The 22,406-nt window shown below is 40.5% G+C and overlaps 1 protein-coding gene across 10 annotated transcripts in view; it reads right to left on the bottom strand.

The window, feature by feature from the left end:
• The window catches only part of SLC9B1 (solute carrier family 9 member B1), a 157,899-nt gene that overhangs the window by 104,176 nt on the left and 31,317 nt on the right, over nt 1–22,406 (bottom strand). For all 10 annotated transcript variants that reach the window (XR_011378326.1, XR_011378328.1, XR_011378327.1 and 7 more), the window contains exon 8: nt 4,791–4,966. Coding sequence is in view for 2 of the 10 variants with exons in the window: in XM_051819537.2 (XP_051675497.2) it covers nt 4,791–4,966 (176 nt within the window). In the remaining 8 variants the exon portion in view is untranslated. The remainder of the gene's footprint in view (nt 1–4,790; nt 4,967–22,406) is intronic.

The following is a 22,406-nucleotide window of genomic DNA, read 5'->3' as shown; positions in this document are numbered from 1 at the left end:
GCTCACTTGCTTAATCTTCCGCCTGTGGTGCCGGCATCCCACATGGGCACTGAGTTCTAGTCCCAGTTGCTTCTCTTCCAGTCCAGCTCTCTGCTGTGGCCCGGGAGGGCAGTGGAGGATGGCTCAAATGCTTGGGCCCCTGCACCTGCATGGGAGACCAGGAAGAAGCACCTGGCTCCTGGCTTCAGATTGGCGCAGCGCCAGCTGTGGTGGCCACTTGGGGAGAGAACCAACGGAAGGAAGACCTTTCTCTGTGTCTTTCTCTCTCACTGTCTATAATTCTACCTGTCAAATAAAAAAAAAAAAGAAATGATAAGTCAGGATGACATCATTCCCAATTTTATGCAGACATGATGAGTACTGGCATACCTGTATACTCAGTGCAAATATGGTAGCATTTATACCTCAGAGGGGCCAAGTATTAATGTTAAGGCTCTCCATAAGAGCTGCTAGTTTTACTAATAGATGTTTTGTGAATTGGAAATTATTTTATGGAATTGCTACAAAGGAATGCTTTTCTTCTCAGCTGTGGGAAGAATTTATGTGAACTTTAAGGTAAGTGTGTAAAAACAGACATCTGAGTTAAGATTTTTATCATGTTTATTTCGTTGAAATAGAGTGGTTGCATGGGAGGAAATGTTATTGAAATTCTCTTTTTTGAATGCTGTTTCTATTTACGAATACAGTTTCTGATCTTTTATCAACCATTGTGCTTAACCATGGACAAAATGGACATAGATGGAACTACTACTGATAAGGAAAAGTTTTATGTTTGCATGTATACACCAGAAAGCCTTCCTCTGCTTCCTTCTTTTAACTTACTTTTACAACTTAGACTATAGTTTAATAACACTCAGAAATCCTTAACTCACTGGGAAAACAATTGCTTTAGCATACATTTGAGTGTCCCCTCCCCAGCAAGGCGTTACATGATTAACAAGTCACTTGCTAGTCTTGCAGATAATTCATACATTATTGATTTAACACTTAGACAATGGCAAGGGTAGTTCTTATTCTATAAGTTTATATCATATGTAATTTAAAGATATTTAAGACAAATTTCCTGTGTACTTCTCAATTATTTTTTATTTTGATTTCATCATGACAGATCTACTATTTCTTCATAGAAGGTACACGTTGTATGAATTAATGCAAAGCAGGCAAATTCAGCTGTAAAGGATCTTTGGTACAAACCTGACTAAAAAATCCCCACTAACTGGGCATAGCCAAATTCTAGTGGTCATTTGTACCTCACAACTATCAGTACTTTTCCAGGAGCTGGTTAGGGACATGTTCAAGTTGGTCTGACAGTATTTTGTTAGGGATATTTGTTTGTGTGTTTACTCAGTATATTTACATAAAAATTACTTTGCTTTATGGCAAAACTGAATAATCATGACAGCTATCTTTTGTTTTATATGGTTTATTTCTTAAGAAATGGCAAGGGGCCGGCGCCATGGCTCACTAGGTTAATCCTCTGCTTGCGGCGCCAGCATCCCATAGGGGCACTGGGTTCTAGTCCCGGTTGCTCCTCTTCCAGTCCAGCTCTCCGCTGAGGCCCAGGAGGGCAGCGGAGGATGGCCCAAGTGCTTGGGCCCCTGCACCTGCATGGGAGACCAGGAAGAAGCACCTAGCTCCTGGCTTTGCATCGGCGCAGTTTTGGCCATTGCGGCCATTTGGGGAGTGAACCATCGGATAGAAGACCTTTCTCTCTGTCTCTCTCTCTCTCACTGTCTGTAACTCTACCTGTCAAATAAATAAATAATAATAAAAAAGAAATGGCAATAAATTTTGGGTTTGTTCAGCTTTTTACTAAAGATACCTAAAGCCACAGGATTTTTTTTTTTTTGCCTAACCCAAGTTGTCAGACTGAGCTATGAGACAGGAAGCAATATAAAATATCTGCATGTGGCTATACCATTTACACATGAGTCTCAAAATGGCTTAGTGTTACAATGTTTTAGACTTAAAGAGGAAGGTACATGCACACGTCAATTAGACAGTTGGTGAGATAGCTGGGAACTCTGTGCCTGTGAATGACTATTTTCTGCAGGTTCCAAATTCTCTGGTAGTTCTATTTGCTGTTCCTCTAGGATGTCAATGCAGTGCACTGGTACTGTTCTATTGTCAAGGCCACAGACTCTTTTTGTAGTGGCTGCATATTCTTCCTGTACACTCACTGCACTGGCAGCATTCTGTGTCTGATCTGGTACACTAGCTTTACATTGCTGTCTGTGATTTCTAGGCTGGTTACTTGAAGCATGAATTTTCTGTCATTCTTCCATGGAAAAATTTTTGATGAACTAATACCATTCTTAACTAGCAAAAAAAGAGATCCTACTTAGTACATTCACAATGGTAAAAATAATAGTAATACCTAATTTTGAAGAGGATAAGGAACAAATGGCAAGTTTATGTACCTGTATGTGTATATATATATATATATGTGTATACATATGTGTGTGTGTATATATATATAAAACAAATGTGGAAATGTTTACTTTTACAACTTCTGTAGTGCCATTCAAGGCCAGATATAATCTTCGAGATTAGAACTGGTGTTAAGACTCTTGTCACACAAATTACCAAAAAGCATATGGTTGTCCTGGTGCTATATATTTAAACTGTCTTAATAAAAGAGCAACCTCTTACTTTTTTAGGATGGTACAAAGTACCTTTAAAAAATATCTGTTGGGGCCGGCGCCGCGGCTCACTAGGCTAATCCTCCACCTTGCGGAGCCGGCACACCGGGTTCTAGTCCCGGTCGGGGCGCCGGTTTCTGTCCCGGTTGCCCCTCTTCCAGGCCAGCTCTCTGCTGTGGCCAGGGAGTGCAGTGGAGGATGGCCCAAGTACTTGGGCCCTGCACCCCATGGGAGACCAAGATAAGTACCTGGCTCCTGCCATCGGATCAGCGCAGTGCGCTGGCTGCAGCATGCTGGCTGCGGCGGCCATTGGAGGGTGAACCAACGGCAAAGGAAGACCTTTCTCTCTGTCTCTCTCTCTCACTGTCCACTCTGCCTGTCAAAAAATAAAAAATTAAAAAAAAAATCTGTTGGAGTAGATATTTGATGCAGTAGTTAAGATGCCACTTGAGATGACTATATTTCATGTTGAAATGTGTGGATTTAAGTCCTAGCTCTGCTCCCGATTCCAACTTCCTGCTAACACTCACCCTGGGAGGCAGCAGTGATAGCTCAAGTCACTGGATCCCTGTCATCCATGGGGGAAACCTGCATTGTGTTCCCGGGTCCTGGCTATAGCATGGCCCAACCCTGGTTGTTACAAGCATTTAGGGGAATGAATCAGTGGATGGGAGATCTCTGTCTGTCTCTCAGCTTTTCAAATAAATTTTTAAAATTAATTAAAAATACATATTAAACAGTAGTAATTTTAATACCTATTAAAATTAAATAAAAATTAATAATAAATTTAATAATACTGTGCTTAAAGTTTTCTAGTGAAAATTATGATAAAATTCTAAAATAGCATAAGCAGATTAAGAATAACAATATGGATTATCAAATTAATTGAAACACATTTTTTTTTTCAACTTTTATTTATTTATTTTTGACAGGCAGAGTGGACAGTGAGAGAAACAGAGAGAAAGGTCTTTGGTTCACCCTCCAATGGCCGCCGCAGCCAGCACGCTGCGGCCGGCGCACCACGCTGATCCGATGGCAGGAGCCAGGTGCTTCTCCTGGTCTCCCATGCGGGTGCAGGGCCCAAGCACTTGGGCCATCCTCCACTGCACTCCCTGGCCACAGCACAGAGCTGGCCTGGAAGAGGGGCAACCGGGACAGAATCCGTCACCCCGACCGGGACTAGAACCCAGTGTGCTGGTGCCGCAAGGCGGAGGATTAGCCTAGTGAGCCGTGGCGCCGGCCTCAACTTTTATTTAATAAATATAAATTTCCAAAGTACAACTTTTGAATTATAGCGGCTTCCCCTCACCCATAACCTCCCTCCCACCCGCAACCATCCTATCTGCCACTCCCTCTCCCATCCCATTCTTCATCAAGATTCATTTTTAATTATATATGGAAGATCAACTTAGTATATACTAAGTAAAGATTTCAAAGACAGCACCTACTCAGACACACAAAGTATAGAGTACTTTTTGAGTAGTAGATTTACCGTTAATTTGCACAGTACAACACATTAATGACAGAGGTCCTACATGGAGAGTAGGTGCACAGTGACTCCTATTGTTGATTTAACAGTTGACACTCTTATTTATGGCGTCAGTAATCACCCGAGGCTCTTGACATGAGCTACCAAGGCTATGGAAGCCTCTTGAGTTCACAAACTCCAATCTTATTTAGACAAGGCCATATTCAAAGTGGAAGTTCTCTCCTCCCTTCAGAGAAAGGTACCTCCTTCTTTGTTGGCCCATTCTTTCCACTGGGATCTCACTCACAGAGATATTTCATTTAGGTCATTTTTTGCCACAGTGTCTTGGCTTTCCATGCCTGTGAAACTCTCATGGGCTTTTTAGCCAGATCTGAATGCCTTAAGGGCTGATTCAGAGGCCAGAGTGCTGTGTAGGGTATTTGCCATTCTATGAGTCTGCTGGAAACACATGTTTTTAAAAATGAATAATTTCTGTTAAGCATTAGTTTCTTGATCCATTTAAGTTGATTCTCTATTCTAGAATGACTTTCCATGAAAAATAAAAGGATGTTAAATTGGAAAGTCTTGGTAGTAAATTAAGAAGGAAAGCCAGAAACCTTGTTTAAAAAACTGACTAAAAAGGTCATGAATGATATGATGTAGTTGTATTTTCTGCATACCTGAGGAGAAGACTATGCTCAGGCATGTGTTGAATCCAGTGATGGCCAGGATGTCATCCAAGCTGCTTGCAGCTACTAGTAAGGTTGGGATGCCTTTCTCAACACCATATCCGTTTTCCTGCAGAAGCAGCATGGAAGGGACAACAATAGCAGGAGAGACAGCACCTAGCACAAAGCTGAAACAAAGACATGGAAAGCTAACTAGAAAACATCCTTTTACCAAAGAGCGTTTCACTATAAACTCTGAATATGTTAACCTTTATAACAATTCCAAGAGCAAAGATTGTGTTTTCACATGAATGCCATCTAATGGTGATAAAACTTCCCAGGCATCCTTTAGTGCTGGCTAAAATTTTATAAAGATGTGGTTCAGGATGCTAGACTGTACACAACAGCAAACTCTCTCCTTGCCCTTAAATCTTTTGATATGAAGCTATAAGGATAATAGGAAAAGCAGTAACTCAACTAGAGAACAAAAGCGGAAACCTCAATGGACTAAAAGCAAGTGGATCCCAGGAAGACAATTTAGGCTTAGTAAAAGAAACCACAAGCCAAACTATGTGTAGGTAAAGATCACTACAAAAAATATGGTATGCCCCTAAATGTGCTCCAGGTCCAGAATTGACATATGCTGAGAGCAGGGGAGATCTCCAGAGAAAGCAGAGACCACTGTCAGAATGGCTAGACAAACCTACCTTCCACACCACCAAATACTCTTGATTCATAAGGGATAGAGGTGTCTGCCCAAAACCAGGGAAAGTGAGTATAATCACCATTGCTACAAAGGTAAAGGAGAAAATTCCTAGGAGTGGTTGATGATATGTATGAGGAATGGGAAAACTGCTGCTGCAAATGTCATATCCCATCCAGAACTTTGCCTCACCTCTTCCACATTCACTCTTTTATTTAAAATTTTAGTATTTTTATATTATCTTTATTAAAGACAGAGTGAGAGAGGATGAGAGATCTTCCACCCTCTGGCTAGCTCCCTAAATGGCCACAATAGCCAGGGCTGAGTCAGGATGAAGCCAGGAGCTTGAAACTCCACCCAAATCTCTCACATGGGTGGCAGGGACCCAAGTATTTTGGTTATCTTCCACTTCCTTCCCAGGCACATTAGTAGGGAGCTGGATCAGAAAGGGAGCAGCTAGGAGTAGAACTGTTGTTACAACATGGGATGCTGGCACTGTGAGTGGTAGTGTAACCTGCTGTACCACATTGCAAGCCTCCATAATTACTTCTTAGAGTTTGAAGTGTTTCCTGGGTCAAGATACTCTTGGTGACTCCACCACAATACACTGAGCAGTCCCGATCACACAACCTCCAGCTCCTGCTTCTTGGCAGCCAGCTATCAGCATCTGTAGGATTCTAAGAGTTTTGCCCTGCCAGCAAGAGCCCACCTGGGAACCCTGGGGAGGTTTCTCCCTCTTCCATTGCCTCAGACAACTCCTGTTAAGTGACTGAGTGATGATGAAAGTCAAAGTTCAGCTCCTTTGTGCCTGGCTGTACAACATCCATGGTACAGTTTATGTTCCTGATTTCCCTGTGGAATTGAAGAATGGAAGCTACAATTCTATGAAACCACATATCTTCCCCATTCAGTGGTGCCTGCACATTTTGCACACTGGAATTGCCTAGTGTCTTATGTATCTGTTTTTGTTATTATCTCCAAACATAATATCTTAAGAGAAAAATCATTTATCTCATGACTTCTGTGAGTCAGGAATCTGAGTATGCCTTAGTTGTATGCCTCTGACTCAGAACCTCTCATGGGTTGGGTAGAAGATCTGCATTCTCTTTATTCACACAGCTGTTGGCAGGCTTCAATCTTTGCCAGGGGGGCTTCTCCACAGGACTGCCCCAGGGCATGGCATCTAGCTTCCCAAAAGCCATCAAAGAGAAGGCAAGAGAGAACATATTTCTTTCTTTAAGATTTTGTAATTCTCATTATAGAGATCTTTAACATCCTATGTTAAGTTTATTCCAAGGTATTTGATTGTTTTTGTAGCTATTGTGAATGGGATTGATCTTAGCAGTATTTCTCAGCCGTGGCATTGCCTGTGTATACAAAGGCTGTTGATTTTTGTGTATTGATTTTATATCCTGCTACTTTGCCAAACTCTTCTATGAGTTCCAATAGTCTATTAGTAGAGTTCTTTGGATCCCATAAATAAAGAATCATATCGTTTGCAAAGAGGAATAGTTTGACTTCTTCCTTCCCAATTTGTATCCCTTTAATTTCTTTTTCTTGTCTGATGGCTCTGGATAAAACTTCCAGAACTATACTGAATAGCAGTGGTGAGAGTGGGCATCCCTGTCTGGTACCAGATTTCAGTGGAAATGCTTCCAACTTTTCCCCATTCAATAGGATGCTGGCCGTGGGTTTTTCATAAATTGCTTTGTACTGAGGAATGTTCCTTCTATACCCAATTTGCTTAGAGTTTTCATCATGTAAGGGTGTTGAATTTTATCAAATGCTTTCTCTGCATCTATTGAGATAATCATATGGTTTTTCTTTTGCAGTTTGTTAATGTGGTGTATCACGTTGATTGATTTGCGAACATTGAACCATCCCTGCATACCAGGGATAAATCCCACTTGGTCTGGGCAGATGATCTTTCTGATGTGTTGTTGCATTCTACAGCCAACTTATATTTGATCAAAGATACAAAACCAATCCATGGAGTAAGGACAGTCTATTCAATAAATGGTGCTGGGAAAATTGGATTTCCACGTGCAGAAGCATGAAGCAAGACCCCTACCTTACACCTTACACAAAAATCCACTCAACATGGATTAAAGACCTAAATCTACAACCCAACACCATCAAATTATTAGAGAACATTGGAGAAACCCTGCAAGATATAGGTACTGGCAAAGACTTCTTGGAAAAGACACCGGAAGCACAGGCAATCAAAGCCAAAGTTAACATTTGGGATTGCATCAAATTGAGAAGTTTCTGTACTTCAAAAGAAATAGTCAGAAAAGTGGTGCTCACTTCGGCAGCACATATACTAAAATTGGAACAATACAGAGAAACAGTCAGAAAAGTGAAGAGGCAACTGACAGAATGGGAAAAAATATTTGCAAACTATGCAACAGATAAAGGGTTAATAACCAGAATCTACAAAGAAATCAAGAAACTCCACAACATCAAAACAAACAACCCACTCAAGAGATGGGCCAAGGACCTCAACAGACATTTTTCAAAAGAGGAAATCCAAATGGCCAACAGACACATGAAAAAAAATGTTCAGGATCACTAGCCATCAGGGAAATGCAAATCAAAACCACAATGAGGTTTCAACTCAGCCCAGTAAGAATGGCTCACATACAGAAACCTACCAACAATAGATGCTGGCGAGGATGTGAAGAAAAAGGGACACTAACCCACTGTTGGTGGGAATGCAAACTGGTCAAGCCACTTTGGAAGTCAGTCTGGAGATTCCTCAGAAACCTGAATATAACCCTACCATACAATCTAGCCATACCACTCCTTGGAATTTACCCAAAAGAAATGAAATTGGCAAACAAAAAAAGCTGTCTGCACCTTAATGTTTATTGCAGCTCAATTCACAATAGCTAAGACCTGGAATCAACCCAAATGCCCATCAACAGCAGAATAGATAAAGAAAGTATGGGACATGTACTCTATAGAATACTATACAGCAGTAAAAAACAATGACATCTGGTCATTTGCAACAAAATGGAGGAATTTGGAAAACATCATGTTGAGTGAAATAAGCCAGTCCCAGAGGGACAAATATATGTTCTCCCTGATTGGTGACAACTAACTGAGCGCCAAAAAGGAAACCTGTTGAAGTGAAATGGACACTATGAGAACGTGACTTGATCGGCCCTTGTCCTGACTGTTGATGTACAATGTAATACTTTATCCCTTTTAGTATTTTTTTTTGTTCTACTTAATACTATTGGTTAAACTCTATAATTAACACACAATTATTCTTAAGTGTTTAAATTTAACTGAAAATTGATCCCTGTTAAAAAATAAGAGTGGAAATAAGAGATGGAGGAGATGTACAATTTGGGAAATGCTCAAGCTGATTTGCCCCAAATGGTAGGGTTAGAAATGTGCCAGTTGATTCCAATTCAATCCCATCAAGGTGGCATGTACCAATGCCATCTCACTAGTCCAAGTGATCAGTTTCAGTTCACAATTGATCATACTGATAGGTCTAAGAGTCAAAGGGATCACATAAACAAGACTAGTGTCTGCTAATATAAACTGATAGAATAAAAAAGGAAGAGAATGATCCAACATGGGAAGTGGGATACACAGCAGACTCACAGAATGGCAGATGTCCTAAACAGCACTCTGGCCTCAGAATCAGCCCTTAAGGCATTTGGATCTGGCTGAAGAGCCCATGATAGTGTTTTAGGCATGGAAAGCCAAGATACTCTGGCAAAAAACCACAAACAAACAGAACAAAAAAACCCAAAAACCTAAATGAAAGATGTCTGTGAGTGAGATCCCAGTAGAAAGAACGGGCCATCAAAGAAGGAGGTACCTTTCTCTGAAGGGAGGAGTGAACCTCCACTTTGACTATGACCTTGTCTAAATAAGATTGAAGTCGGTGAACTCAAGAGGCTTCCATAGCCTTGGCAACTCATGACAAGAGCCTAGGGTGATTAATGACGCCATAAACAAGAGTTTCAAATTGTTAAGTCAACAGCAGGATTCACAGTGCACTTAATCGTCATGTAGGATCTCTGTCTTTAATGTGTTGTTCAACGTGAATTAATGCTATAACTAGTGCTCAAACAGTATTTTACACTTTATGTTCTATGTGGGTGCAAACTGTTGAAATCTTTACTTAATATATACTAAATTGATCTTCTGAATATAAAGATAATTGAAAATGAATCTGATATGAATGGAATGGGAGAGGGAGCGGGAGTTGGCAGGGTCGTGGGTGGGAAGGAAGTTATGGGGGGAAAAGCCATTGTAATCCATAAGCTGTACTTTGGAAATTTATACTTGCTAAATAAAAGTTAAAAAAATATTAAAATTAAAAAAAAAGAAATGGCAAATGATCGAATAGATAGCTCTTTTTTAAAAAAGAAATACAAATGGCTGATTCTTGGATCCAAGATGTCTGAATGTTAAGAAGTCACACTGCTCTCATCCATAGAAAGATAAGAGAAACAAGGGAAGGACCATATCTCCATGGGACTGATGAAGAGAAATTTTCAGTGGAGGACTGACAGAACAGGCAGGACAGACATGCTGCCACTAGCCATGCTACTAGGCACCCCTGCATCTATGTGACTTACTTCCAGTTGGGAAATACCATCTTGCCAAGATAAGGTAGTAAAAAGCTGCAGCAGCCCCCACCACTGATAGCTTTAACTGAAGGAGAATTCCACAGTCCCCACTGATTTCAAGACCAGCCTGGGGAGCTGACAGGTATCTGAATGACAACTTTGCTCCACAAAGGGAGGCTACAGAATCTCCTCCCTCTTCTCCCATGAAAGTGTCAGCCTCAGTTTGCTGTGGTAGAGTTGCTGCTAAACTTTGTTCTGATTCAGGGAACAACAAACAGTGCTCCTGCTACTAGAAGCCACTAGAGCTAGAGAAAGAGAAACTTACAGGATCTAGAGCTGACCTCATACGCTGTAACTGTAGGAGTCCTGGGCATAAGCCCTGGATCTAAGAATATTGCAGATTGTATGTTGGTTCCTGTGTACCCACTCAGTCTGACTGCAGAGACTCAAAACTCCTTGCATACTGGGGACATATCTCATAGTGGGGTCAGAAGCGGGGTCAGTACTAAGCTTCTGCCCATGGCACTGGCATCCCATATGGGTGCCAGTTTGTGTCCTCTCTGCTCCTCTTCTGATCCAGCCCTCTTATGGCCTGGGAAAGCAGTGGAAAACGGCCCAAGTGTTTGAGCCTCTGTGCTCACGTGGGAGACCCAGAAGGAGTTCCAGGCTCCTGGCTTCGGGTCAGCCTAGCTTTGGCCATTATGGCCACTTGGGGAGTGAACCAGCAGATGGAAGACATTTCTGTCTCTCCTTTTCTCTGTCTGTAGCTCTGCCTCTGAAATAAATAAATAAAACTTAAAAAAAAGAAACACAGAAGGATAGTCATTATTATGAAAGAATGTAAAGGCAGAAAATCTCCCAGGAAAACTACAAAGGAAATCCAAGCAAACAATAGGAATATTTACAGAAAATGGCAGGGCCAAATAGTTATTAGTAGTAACCTTGAATGTAAATGGCCTAAATTCTCCAATTAAAAGATACAGGTTGGCTGAATGGATTAAAAAATGAGACCTTGTATTTGCTGCCTACAAGAAATACATCTCACCAATACATGCAGACTGAAAGTGAAAGGGAAAGGGTGGAAAAAGATATTCCATGCTAATGGAAAGCAAAAACGAGCTGGTGTAGACATCCTAATATCAGTCAAAATAGACATTAACATAAAAACTTTAAAACAGACAGAAAAAGGCAGTATGTAATGATAAAGAGATCAATTCAACAGGAAGATATAACTATAATAAATGTATATGCACCCAATGTCAGGGTGCCTGACTATTCAAAGCAAATGTTAATGGACCCAAAGAAAGACATAGACCCCAATACAATAGTAACCAGGGACTTTATAAGCCACTTTTCATCAATGGACAGATTAACGAGACAGAAAATCAACAAACAACAGAGCTAATCAACACTATGGACAAAATGGACCTGATATGTATGTATAGAATCTTTCATCCCACAGTGCAGAATACACATTCTATCTATCAGTGCATGGAAATTTCCCTATGATAGACTATATGCTAGGCTATAAAGCAAGCCTAGCAAATTCAAAAAAACTGAAATGATAGCATGCATCTTTTCTTTTTTTTTTTTTGTGGTTGAAAGAGACAAATATATTTTTTAAAAAACAATTTTCCATTGCAAAATATTGTATATATAGGAAAAGAAACGAATGTAGAGTTTAACAAATGAACCAACAGCAGTGTAGCTATTCCAAGTCAATATATATGAGATACCTCTGGCACACACAAGCGCCTGTGTGTCCCTGTCCCATCTCACCTCTTCTTCCTCATTTAGGCTGTGTTAACTTCTTTGCTTTTCTCTGTGGCTTTACCACCTGTATTTCCCTCCACTAGACTGAAAGTTCTACCCTGCTTCTAGTGTAGAGATTATAATGTTTATACTTACCTGAATCTATAACATATTACAACTTTCATTTGCTATTTAAAAGTTCTTAGAATATTCTAAAAACATTTCACTTTTCTGAACATCTTTTTTCTCATTGTTGGATGTTTTAATTCTGTATTCTTTTAATAGAAAACTTTCATTTAATAAATATAAATTTTGAAAGTACAACTTTTGGATTATAGTGGTTCTTCCTGCATTAACCACCCTCCCCTCCCATCCATAAACCATCCCATCTCCCACTCCCACTCCCATCCCATTCTTCATTAAGATTCATTTTTAATTATCTTTATATACAGAAGATCAACTTAATATATACTAAGTAAAGACTTCAACAGATTGAGCCCACACAGACACACAAAGTATAAAGTACTGCTTGAATACTAGTTTTACTGTTAATATGCATAGTACAACACATTAAGGACAGAGATCCTACAAGGGGAGTAAGTGCCCAGTGACTCCCGTCAGTAATTTAACAATTGACACTCTCTCTCTCTCTCTTTTTTTTTTAAGATTTATTTATTGATTTGAAAGTCATAGTTACATAGAGAGAGGAGAGTCAGAGAGAGACAGAGAGGTCTTCCATCCACTGGTTCACTCCCCAATTGGCCACAATGGCTGGAGCTGCACTGATCCGAAACCAGGAGACAGGAGCCAGGAGCTTCTTCTGGGTCTCCCACATGGGTGCAGGGGCCCAAGTACTTGGACCATCCTGCATTGCTTTCCCAGGACATAGCAGAGAGCTGGATTGGAAGTGGAGCAGCCGGGACTTGAACCATCGCCCACATGGGATGCCAGCGCTTCAGGCCAGGTCATTAACCCGCTGTGCCACAGCACTGGCCCCAACAATTGACACTCTTATTTATGATGTCAGTAATCACCCGAGGCTTTTGTCATGTGCTACAAAGGCTATGAAAGCCTCTCGAGTTCACAAGCTCTGACCTTATTTAGTCAAGGCCATAATCAAAGTGGAAGTTCTCTGCTCCCTTCAGAGAAAGGTGCCTCCTTCTTTGATGGACCTTTCTTTCCACCTTGATCTCACTCACAGAGATCTTTCATTTAGGTCATTTTTTGCCACAGTGTCTTGGCTTTCGATGCCTGCGAAACTCTCATGGGCTTTTTAGCCAGATCCAAAATAGCATGCATCTTTTCCAACCACAATATAATGAAGCTGGATATCTCCAACTCAAGAATTTCTAGAACATATGCAAACTCATGGAGAATAAAAACATACTCCTGAATGAACAGTGGGTCACAGAAGAAATCAAAAGGGAAATAAAAAATATTCTGGATATGAATAAAGATGACAATACAACATATCAAAACTTATGGGATACAGCAAAAGAAGTGTTAGGAGGGGAGCTTTTATCAATTGGTGCCTACATCAAGAAAATGGAAAGGTATCAAATAAATGAGCTATCAATGTATCTGAAGGACCTAGAAAAACAACAACAAAAAATCCAAAATTAGTAGGAGGAAAGAAATAATTAAAATTAGATAATAAATAAACAAAATTGAAACAAAACAACACAAAGATCCGTGAAATGAAGAGCTGGTTTTTTAAAAAATAAACAAAATTGACACACCACTGGCCCAAATAACCGATAAACAAAAAGGAGAAGACCAAAAATAATAAAGTGAGAGATTAAAAAGGAATTATAACAACATATACCACAGAAATAAAAGATATAATCAAGAATCAAGAATAATCAAGGGGGCTGGCGATTCGGCGCAGCGAGTTAAAGCCCGGGCCTGAAGTGCCGGCATCCCATATGGGCACTTGGTTCTAGTCCTGGCTGCTCCTCTTCCAGTCCAACTCTCTGCTATTGTTGGGAAAGCAGTAGAAGATGGTCCAAGTGCTTAGGCCCCTGCACCCACGTGGGAGACTTGGAGGAAGCTTCCGGCTCCTGACTTCAGATCAGCTCAGCTCTGGCCATTGCGGCCAACTGGGGAGTGAACCAGTGGATGAAAGATCTCTCCCTCTGTCTCTACCTCTCTCTGAAACTCTGTTTTTTAAATAAATAAAATAAATCTTAAAAAAAAGAATAATCAAGAATTACTATGAATAGCTATATGTCAACAAAATGGAAAATCTAGAAGAAATGGATAGATTCCTGGACACAATCTACCAATACTGGGTTATCAAGACATAGAAAACCTAAACAGATCAATAACCAAAACAGAGATTTAATCAGTAATAAAGATCCTCCCAACAAAGAAAAGCCCAGGACCAGATGGCTTCCCTACTGAATTCCACCAGGCATTTAAATAATTAATTCCAATTCTTCTCAGGTTATTCAAAATAACTGATGGAGGGAATTCTCTCAAACCCTTTATGAGGCCAGCATCATCTTAATTTATAAACCTGAAAAAGATACAAAAGAGAAATAGTACTATAGACCAATATCCTTGATGAACATAGATGCAAAATCCTCAACAAAATATAAGCTAATCAAATCCAACAACACATCAGAAAGATCATTCACCCAGGCCAGGGGGGATTTATGCCTGGTATGCAGGGATGGTTCAACATTCACAAATTGATCAATAGGATACATCACATTAACAAACTGAAGAACAAAAACATGATTACCTCAATAGATGCAGAGAAAGCATTTGATAAAATACAACATCATTTCAAGGTGAAAACTTTAAGCAAATTGGGTATAGAAGGAACATTTCTGAACATAATCAAAACAATTTATTATTATATTTTTAACTTTCATTTATTTAGCTGAAAGGCAGAGTTACAGAGAAGCAGAGTCAGAGAGAGAGAGAGAGAGAGAGACAGACAGACAGACAGACAGGTCTTCCATCCACTGGTTCATTCTCCAGATGGCCTCAGTAGCTGGAGCTGTGCCAATCTGAAGCCAGAAGCCAGGAGCTTCTTCTGAGATTTCCACACAGGTGCCAGAGCCCAAGAACTTGGGCCATGTTCTATTTCTTTCCCAGGCCATAGGAGAGAGCTGGGTCAGAAGTGGAGCAGCTGGGACTTGAACCGGCACCCATAAGAGATGTTGGTACTGCAGGTCATGGCTTCACCCACTACACCACAGCGCCAGCCCCAAGACAATTTATGACAAATCCACAAATCATTGAATGGGGAAAAGTTGGAAGCTTTCCCACTAAGAACTGGAACCAGAAAAGGAAGCCCACAACTGCTATTCAACACAGTCCTAGCAGTTTTAGCCAGAGTCATCAGGAAAAAAATTAAAGGACACAAATTGGAAAAGGGGAAGTCAAACTATCGTTGTTTGCAGATGACATAATTATATATATAGGGGAACCAAAAGATTCCACTGAGAACTACTGGAACTCATGAAAGAGTTTGATAAAGTGGCAAGATATAAAATTAACCCACAAAATCAATATCCTTTCTATACAAAGATAATGCCATGGCTGAGAAAGGACTTCTAAGATAAATCACATTCACAATAGCTACAGAGAACATTATATACCTTGAAAGAAATTTAACCAAGGGTGTCAAAGATCTCCACATGAAAATGATAAAACATTAAAGAAAAAAAATACAAGACACAAAAAATGGTAAAATCTTCCATATTTGTGGATTGGAAGAATTATATAATCAAAACGTCCATATTACCAAAAGCAGATTCAGTGTGATCCCAATCAAAATACCAATGACACTGTTCTCAGATTTAGAAAAAATGATGCTAAAATTCATAATGAAACACAAGAAATCCCAAATAGCAAAAACAGTCTTATACAACAACAGCAGCAACAAAAAGCCATAGGCGTTATAATACCAGGTTTCTAGGGAAACTACAGGGAAGTTACAATCAAAACAGCCTGGCACTGGCACAAAAATATGCATGTAGACCAATGGAACAGAACAGAAACTCCAGAAATAAATCCATGCATCTACAACCAAATGATCTTTGACAAAGGAGCTAAAATCAATCACTGGAGAAAGCACTGTCTCTTCATCAAATGGTGCTGAGAAAACTTGATCTTCCTTTGCAGAAGTATAAAACAAGACCCTTACCTTACACCTTATACAAAAATCAACTCCAAATGGATCAAGGGTCTAAAATTATGTCTTGATAACATCAAATTACTAAGGGAGAACATTGGGAAAACTCTGCAAGACACTGGCATAGACAAATACTTCTTGGAAAAAACCCAGAAGCATAGATAATCAAAGCTAAAATTGACAGATGGGATTATACCAAGTAGAGAAGCTTCTGCAGTGCAAAATAAACACTCATCAAAGTGAAGAGGCAACTGACAGAATGGGAGAGCATATTTGGAGACTGTGCAATTGATAAAGATTGATATCCAGAATCTGTAAAGAGCTCAAGGGGCCAGCACTGTGGCATAGCAGGTAAAGCCACTGCCTGCAGTGCCAGCATCCCATATGGGCGCTGGTTCAAGTCCCAGCTGCTTCACTTCTGATCCAGTTCTCGGCTATGGCCTGGGAAAGAAGTAGAATATTGCCCAAGTCCTCGGACCCCTGCACTTGTGTGGGAGTCCTGGAAGAAACTCCTGGCTCCTGGCTTTGGATTGGCACAGTTCCAGCTGTTGAAGCCATCTTGGGGGTGAACCAGAGGACTGAAGACACTGCCCCCTCAACACCACTCCTGTCTTCTGCCTCTCTGTAACTCTGCCTTTAAAATACATACATACATACATATATACATACATAAATAAATTTTTTTTTTTTGACAGGCAGAGTGGACAGTGAGAGAGACAGAGAGAAAGGTCTTCCTTTGCCGTTGGTTCACCCTCCAATGGCCGCCGCTGCAGCCGGCGCACCGCACTGATCCGATGGCAGGAGCCAGGATCCAGGTGCTTTTCCTGGTCTCCCATGGGGTGCAGGGCCCAAGCACCTGGGCCATCCTCCACTGCACTCCCTGGCCATAGCAGAGAGCTGGCCTGGAAGAGGGGCAACCGGGACAGAATCCGGCGCCCCGACCGGGACTAGAACCCGGTGTGCCGGCGCCGCAAGGTGGAGGATTAGCCTATTGAGCCATGGCGCCGGCCTAACAAATTTTTTTTTTTTAAAATGAGTTCAATGGGGGCCGGCACCATGGCATAGCAGGTTAACACCCTGGCCTGGAGTGCTGCCATCTCATATGGGTGCCGGTTCGAGACCTGGCTGCTCCATTTCTGATCCAGCTCCCTGCTATGGCCTGGGAAAGTAGTGGAAGATGGCCCAAGTCCTTGGGCCCCTGCACCCTTGTGGGAGACCTGGAGGAAGTTCCTGGCTCCTGGCTTTGGATCAGTGCAGCTCCGGCTGTTGCAGCCAATTGGGGAGTGAACCAGCAGATGGAAGACCTCTCTCTCTCTTTCTGCCTCTCCTCTCTGTGTAACTCTGACTTTCAAATAAATAAATAAATCTTTTAAAAAACGAGCTCAAGAAACTCAACAATAACAAAACAAACAATCCTATTAAGAAATGGGCAAAGGGCTTGAACAGGCCTTTTTCAAGAGAGGAAATTCAAATGGCCAATAGACACATGAAAAATGCTCAGGATTACTAGCTATCAGGGAAATGTAAATCAAAACCACAAGGAGGTTTCACCTCACTTCAGTCAGAATGGTTCTCATGCAGAAACCAACAAACAGTAAGTGCTGGCAAGGATGTGGGGGGAAAAGGCATGCTAATCCAATGTTGGTGGGAATGTAAACTAGTACAGCCATTATGGAAGACAGTATGGAGTTACCTCAGAAAGCAGAATATAGATTTGCCATATGACTAAGACATCCCACTCCTGAGAATTTACCCAAAGGAAATGAAATCAGCATATTAAAAGTTATCTGTATCCCTATGTTTATTGCTGCTCAATTTACAATAGATAAGATATGGAATCAACCCAAATGTCCATCAGCTGTTGACTGGATAAAGAAATTATGGTATATATATACACACTATAAAAAAGGATGAAATACTGTCTTACAACAAAATGGATGCAACTGGAAACCATTATACTTAGTAAAATAAGCCAGTTCCAAAAAGACAAATACCATATATTTTCCCTGACCTGTGGTAACTAATGAGAGTATCAAATATTTAATGTATAGGAGTGAAATTGACATTTTGAGATTCAGTGGTTGCTTACAGCCCTGAATGGTGTTTGGTGTTTGTTTTTTTTTTCCTTTTTACTATTTGTTGAACTCTTTACTAATGTAGCATTAAAGTAAACTGAAATTAGATCACTTTAAAAATTAGGAGAGGGATTAGGAGAGGAAGGAGGAAGAAGGGTGGGAGCATGGGCACGAGGGAGGGTAGGGTGGGATATTTTATTATATTCCTAAATCTATATACATGAAATACATGAAATTTGCATACTTTAAATAAAATTACAAAAAGAAAACATGGAAAAAAACAAAAAAGCAAAATAAAATAAATTAATAAATACAGTATCAATAAGGACAAGGTTATAGGAAATCTCAAGTGTATATAATATGATTTGTTGTGACATTCCTTTTTGTGGAAGGTCATGCTTTAGAAACTTATATTGGAAAACTTATCAAACCTTTGAAGTAAACAGGGAAAAGAAAGGAAAGTATGGATATATACTTTTTCTTCTTCTCTGTATTTTATACTTATACATATCTATATCTATATCTATATTTATCTTTCTGCAATGAATTACATTTTCTCCTTAAAAAAAAAACAAGATCCCATCTATATGTTGCCTATAAGAAACATCCTTCACCAATAAAGATACACACAATCTGAAAATGAAAGGATGACAAAAGATATTTCATGAAAATAGAATTCAAAAATTAAGAGTAGCAATACTCATATCAGACCAAACAGATTGTAAGACAAAAAATGTCGAAATAGACAAAGAAGGTCATTATGTAATGCTTAAGGGATCAATTCAACAAGATGAGTATAGTAAATGTATATGCAACCAATGCTAGGGGATGCAATTTTTTTTTAAGATTTACTTATTTATTTGAAAGTCACAATACAGAGAAGGAAAGATGGAGAGAAAGAGAAAAAGAGAGAGAGAGAGAGAGAGAGAGAGAATCTTCCTCCCACTGGTTCACTGCTCAGATAGCTGCAATAACCAAGGCTGAGCAAAGGCAGGAATCGGGAGTATCACCCATATCTCTCATGTGGGAGAGAGAGACTCAGACACTTGGGCCAACTTCTGCTACTTTTCCAATGCCATTAGTATAGAGCTGGATCAGAAGTGGAGCAGCTGAGACAGAAATTGGTACCCATATGAGATGCTAGTGCTTCAGGTGGTGGCTTTATCTATTATGCCACAATGTCAGCTCCAGGCACTCAGTTTTATTAAACAAATGTTAATGAACCTAAAGGGAGATATAAGCTCCAGTACAATAATAATGGGGAACTTTAACACCCTACTTTCATCAATGGACAGCCCAATCAGACCAAAAATCAACAAAGAAACAAGAGAGCTATTCTACACTATAGAGCAAATGGATCTAATAGATATTTTTTAAAAAAGATTTATTTGTTCATTTGAAAGGCAGAGTTACAGAGAGGCAGAGGCAGAGAGGGGCGGGCGGGGTGGGTAGAGTCTTCTATCTGCTGGTTCACTCCCTAAATGGCTGCAATAGCTGGAGCTGGGTGGATCAGAAGCCAGGGGCCAGGAGCTTCTTCCAGATCTCCCACACAGGTGCAGGGGCCCAAGCACCTGGTCCATCTTCTACTGCTTTCACAGGCCTTAGCACAGAGCTGGACAGGAAGTAGAGCAGCCGGGACTTGAACCAACACATGGGATGCCAGCACTGCAGGCAGCAGTCTTACCTGCTACACCTCAGTGTTGGCCACGCTAATATTTACAGAACATTTCAACCCACAGCTGCAGAATACACATTATTTTCACCAGTCCACGGAACATTCTCTAGGAGAAACCACATACTAGGCCACAAAACAAGTCTCAACAAGATAAAAAAATTGAAATCATACCATGTATTCCTGATCACAATGGAATAAAGCTGTAAATTCACAACAGAAGAAATTCTAGAAAATATACCAACACATGGGGTCTGAGCAACATGCTTCTGAGGATCCAGTACTGCAACTCAGTGGATGCTGCCTGAGACACAAGCAGATTCAAGTCCCAGCTGCTCCACTTCTTATCCATCTTTCTGCTAGCACATGTGGGACAGCAGTGGAAGATGGCCCAGGTACTTGAGCTCCTGCCACCCATATGGGCTGAGGCTCCTGGTTTTACTTGAGCTCCTGCCACCCATATGGAAGAGGCTCCTGGTTTTGTCCTGACCCAGTCTCAGAAATTGTTGCCAACTGGGGAGTGAACCAATGGATAGAAGACCCATCTCTCCCTCTCTCTCTCCCTCTCTCTGTAACTCTGCATTTTAAATAAATAAATAAATAAATATTTAAAAGAAAAAAGCTCCTGAATGAACAGTGAGTTACAGAAGAAATCAAAAAGTAGAAAAAAAATTCCTTGAGGGGCCAGCACTGTGGTGCATTATACCACCACTTGTGACACTGGCGATTCTTGTGAGAGCACTGGTCTTGTGATCCAACTTCTTGCTCATGTGCCTGGGAAGGCAGTGGAAGGTGGTCCAAGTGCTTGGGTCTCCGTAACACACATGGGAGTCCTGAATGGAGGGTCCTGGTTCCTAGCTTTGGCCTGGCCTAGCCCCAGCTGTTGTGGACATCTGAGGGGTGAACGAGTAGATGGAAGATCTCCCCCTTTCACTCTTTGATTCTGTTTCAAATAAACAAATAAATAAATATTTAAAAAAATTACTTTAAATGAATGAAAATGAAATTGCAACATATCAAAATTTATGGGACATAGCAAAAGTAGTGTTTTTTTATTATTATTTTTTGACAGGCAGAGTTAGACAGTGAGAGAGAGAGACAGAGAGAAAGGTCTTCCTTCCGTTGGTTCACCCCCAAATGGCCGCTATGGCTGGTGCACTGCGCCGATCCAAAGCCAAGAGCCAGGTGCTTCCTCCCGGTCTCCCATGCGGGTGGACTTGGGCCATCCTCCACTGCCCTGCCGGGCCATAGCAGAGAGCTGGACTGGAAGAGGAGCAACCAGGACAGAATCTGGTGCCCCAACTGGGACTAGAACCCAGGTTGCCGGTGCTGTAGGTGGAGGATTAGCCAAATGAGCCGCGGCGCCAGCCAAAAGCAGTGTTAAGAGGAAAGTTTATAGCAACAAATACCCACATAAAAAATTGGAAAGGTATTAAATAAATTATCTAACAATGTATCTCAAAGACCTAGAAAAACAAGAACAAACCAAACCCCAAATTAGTAGGAGGAAAGAAATATTAAAAATTAGAAAAAGAATAAAATAGAAAAATAAAAGATCAGTGAAATGAACAGCCTTTTAAAAAAATAAACAAAACTGATAAAATCATTGGCCTAACTAACCAAAAAGAGTAGAGGGGAGGAGAAAACCCAAATTAATAAAATCAGAAATGGAAAAGATGTTAAAATCGACAGGATAGAAATATAAAGAATCTTCAGGACCTACTACTAACAGCTATATGATAACAAGTTGGAAAATCTGGAAGAAATATACAGATTTCTGGACATATACAATTTAACGAAATTGAGGTACAAAGATATAGAAAGCTGAATAGTCCAATAGTCAAGGCTGAGATTGAATCAGTAATAAAAAGCTTCCCAACAAAGAAAAATCCAGGAACAAATGGCTTCACTGCTGAATTCTACTGAACTTTTATTTATTATTTTTTAAAGATTTATTTTTTTTTTAAATTGAAAGGCAAAGTTACAGAAAGATAAAGGAAGAAGAGGCAGGGTGGAGGGGAGAGAGAGAGACATATCTTCTATTAGATGGTTATGTCCGAAATGACCAAATGGCTGGTGTTGGGCCAGGCTAAAGGCAGGAGTCAGGAGCTTCATCTGGGTCTCTCACACGGGAACAAGTGCCTAATAACTTGGGCCATTTTCCCCTGCTATCCCCAGGCACATTAGCAAGGAGTTGGATTGGAAGTGGAGCAGCTGGGACTCGAACCAGCACTGTATTGGATGCTGGTGTTGCAGGTGGCGACTTTACCTACAATGCCACAGCACTAGCTCCTCTACCAAATTTAGGGAAGAACTAATTATAATTCTTCCTAAGCTATTCAAAAAACTGAAAGGGAGGAAACCCTTCCAAACTCATTCTGTGAAGCCAGAATACTTTAATTTCAAAACAAGAAAAAGATACAAGAAATAAAATTTGAGACTGATATCTCTGGTGAACACAGATGTAAAAATTGTCAACAAAATACAGCTAATTGAATCCAATGGCACATCAAAAAGGCCATCCACCATGACAAAGTAGGATTTATGCTAGTGATTCAGGGGTGAACTGGTCCAATAAATGCAAATCAATAAACCTGATACATCACATCAACAAAATGAAGGATAAAACCATGTGACTATCTCCATAGATGGAAAAAAAGCATTTTATAAAATACGAAATCCTT

The sequence above is a fragment of the Oryctolagus cuniculus genome, chromosome 8 (assembly GCF_964237555.1).
Source record: "Oryctolagus cuniculus chromosome 8, mOryCun1.1, whole genome shotgun sequence".
Classification (NCBI taxonomy): Eukaryota; Metazoa; Chordata; class Mammalia; order Lagomorpha; family Leporidae; genus Oryctolagus; species Oryctolagus cuniculus.
Note: the sequence above shows the minus strand (reverse complement) of the source record. Positions and strands in the feature narration are given on the sequence as shown.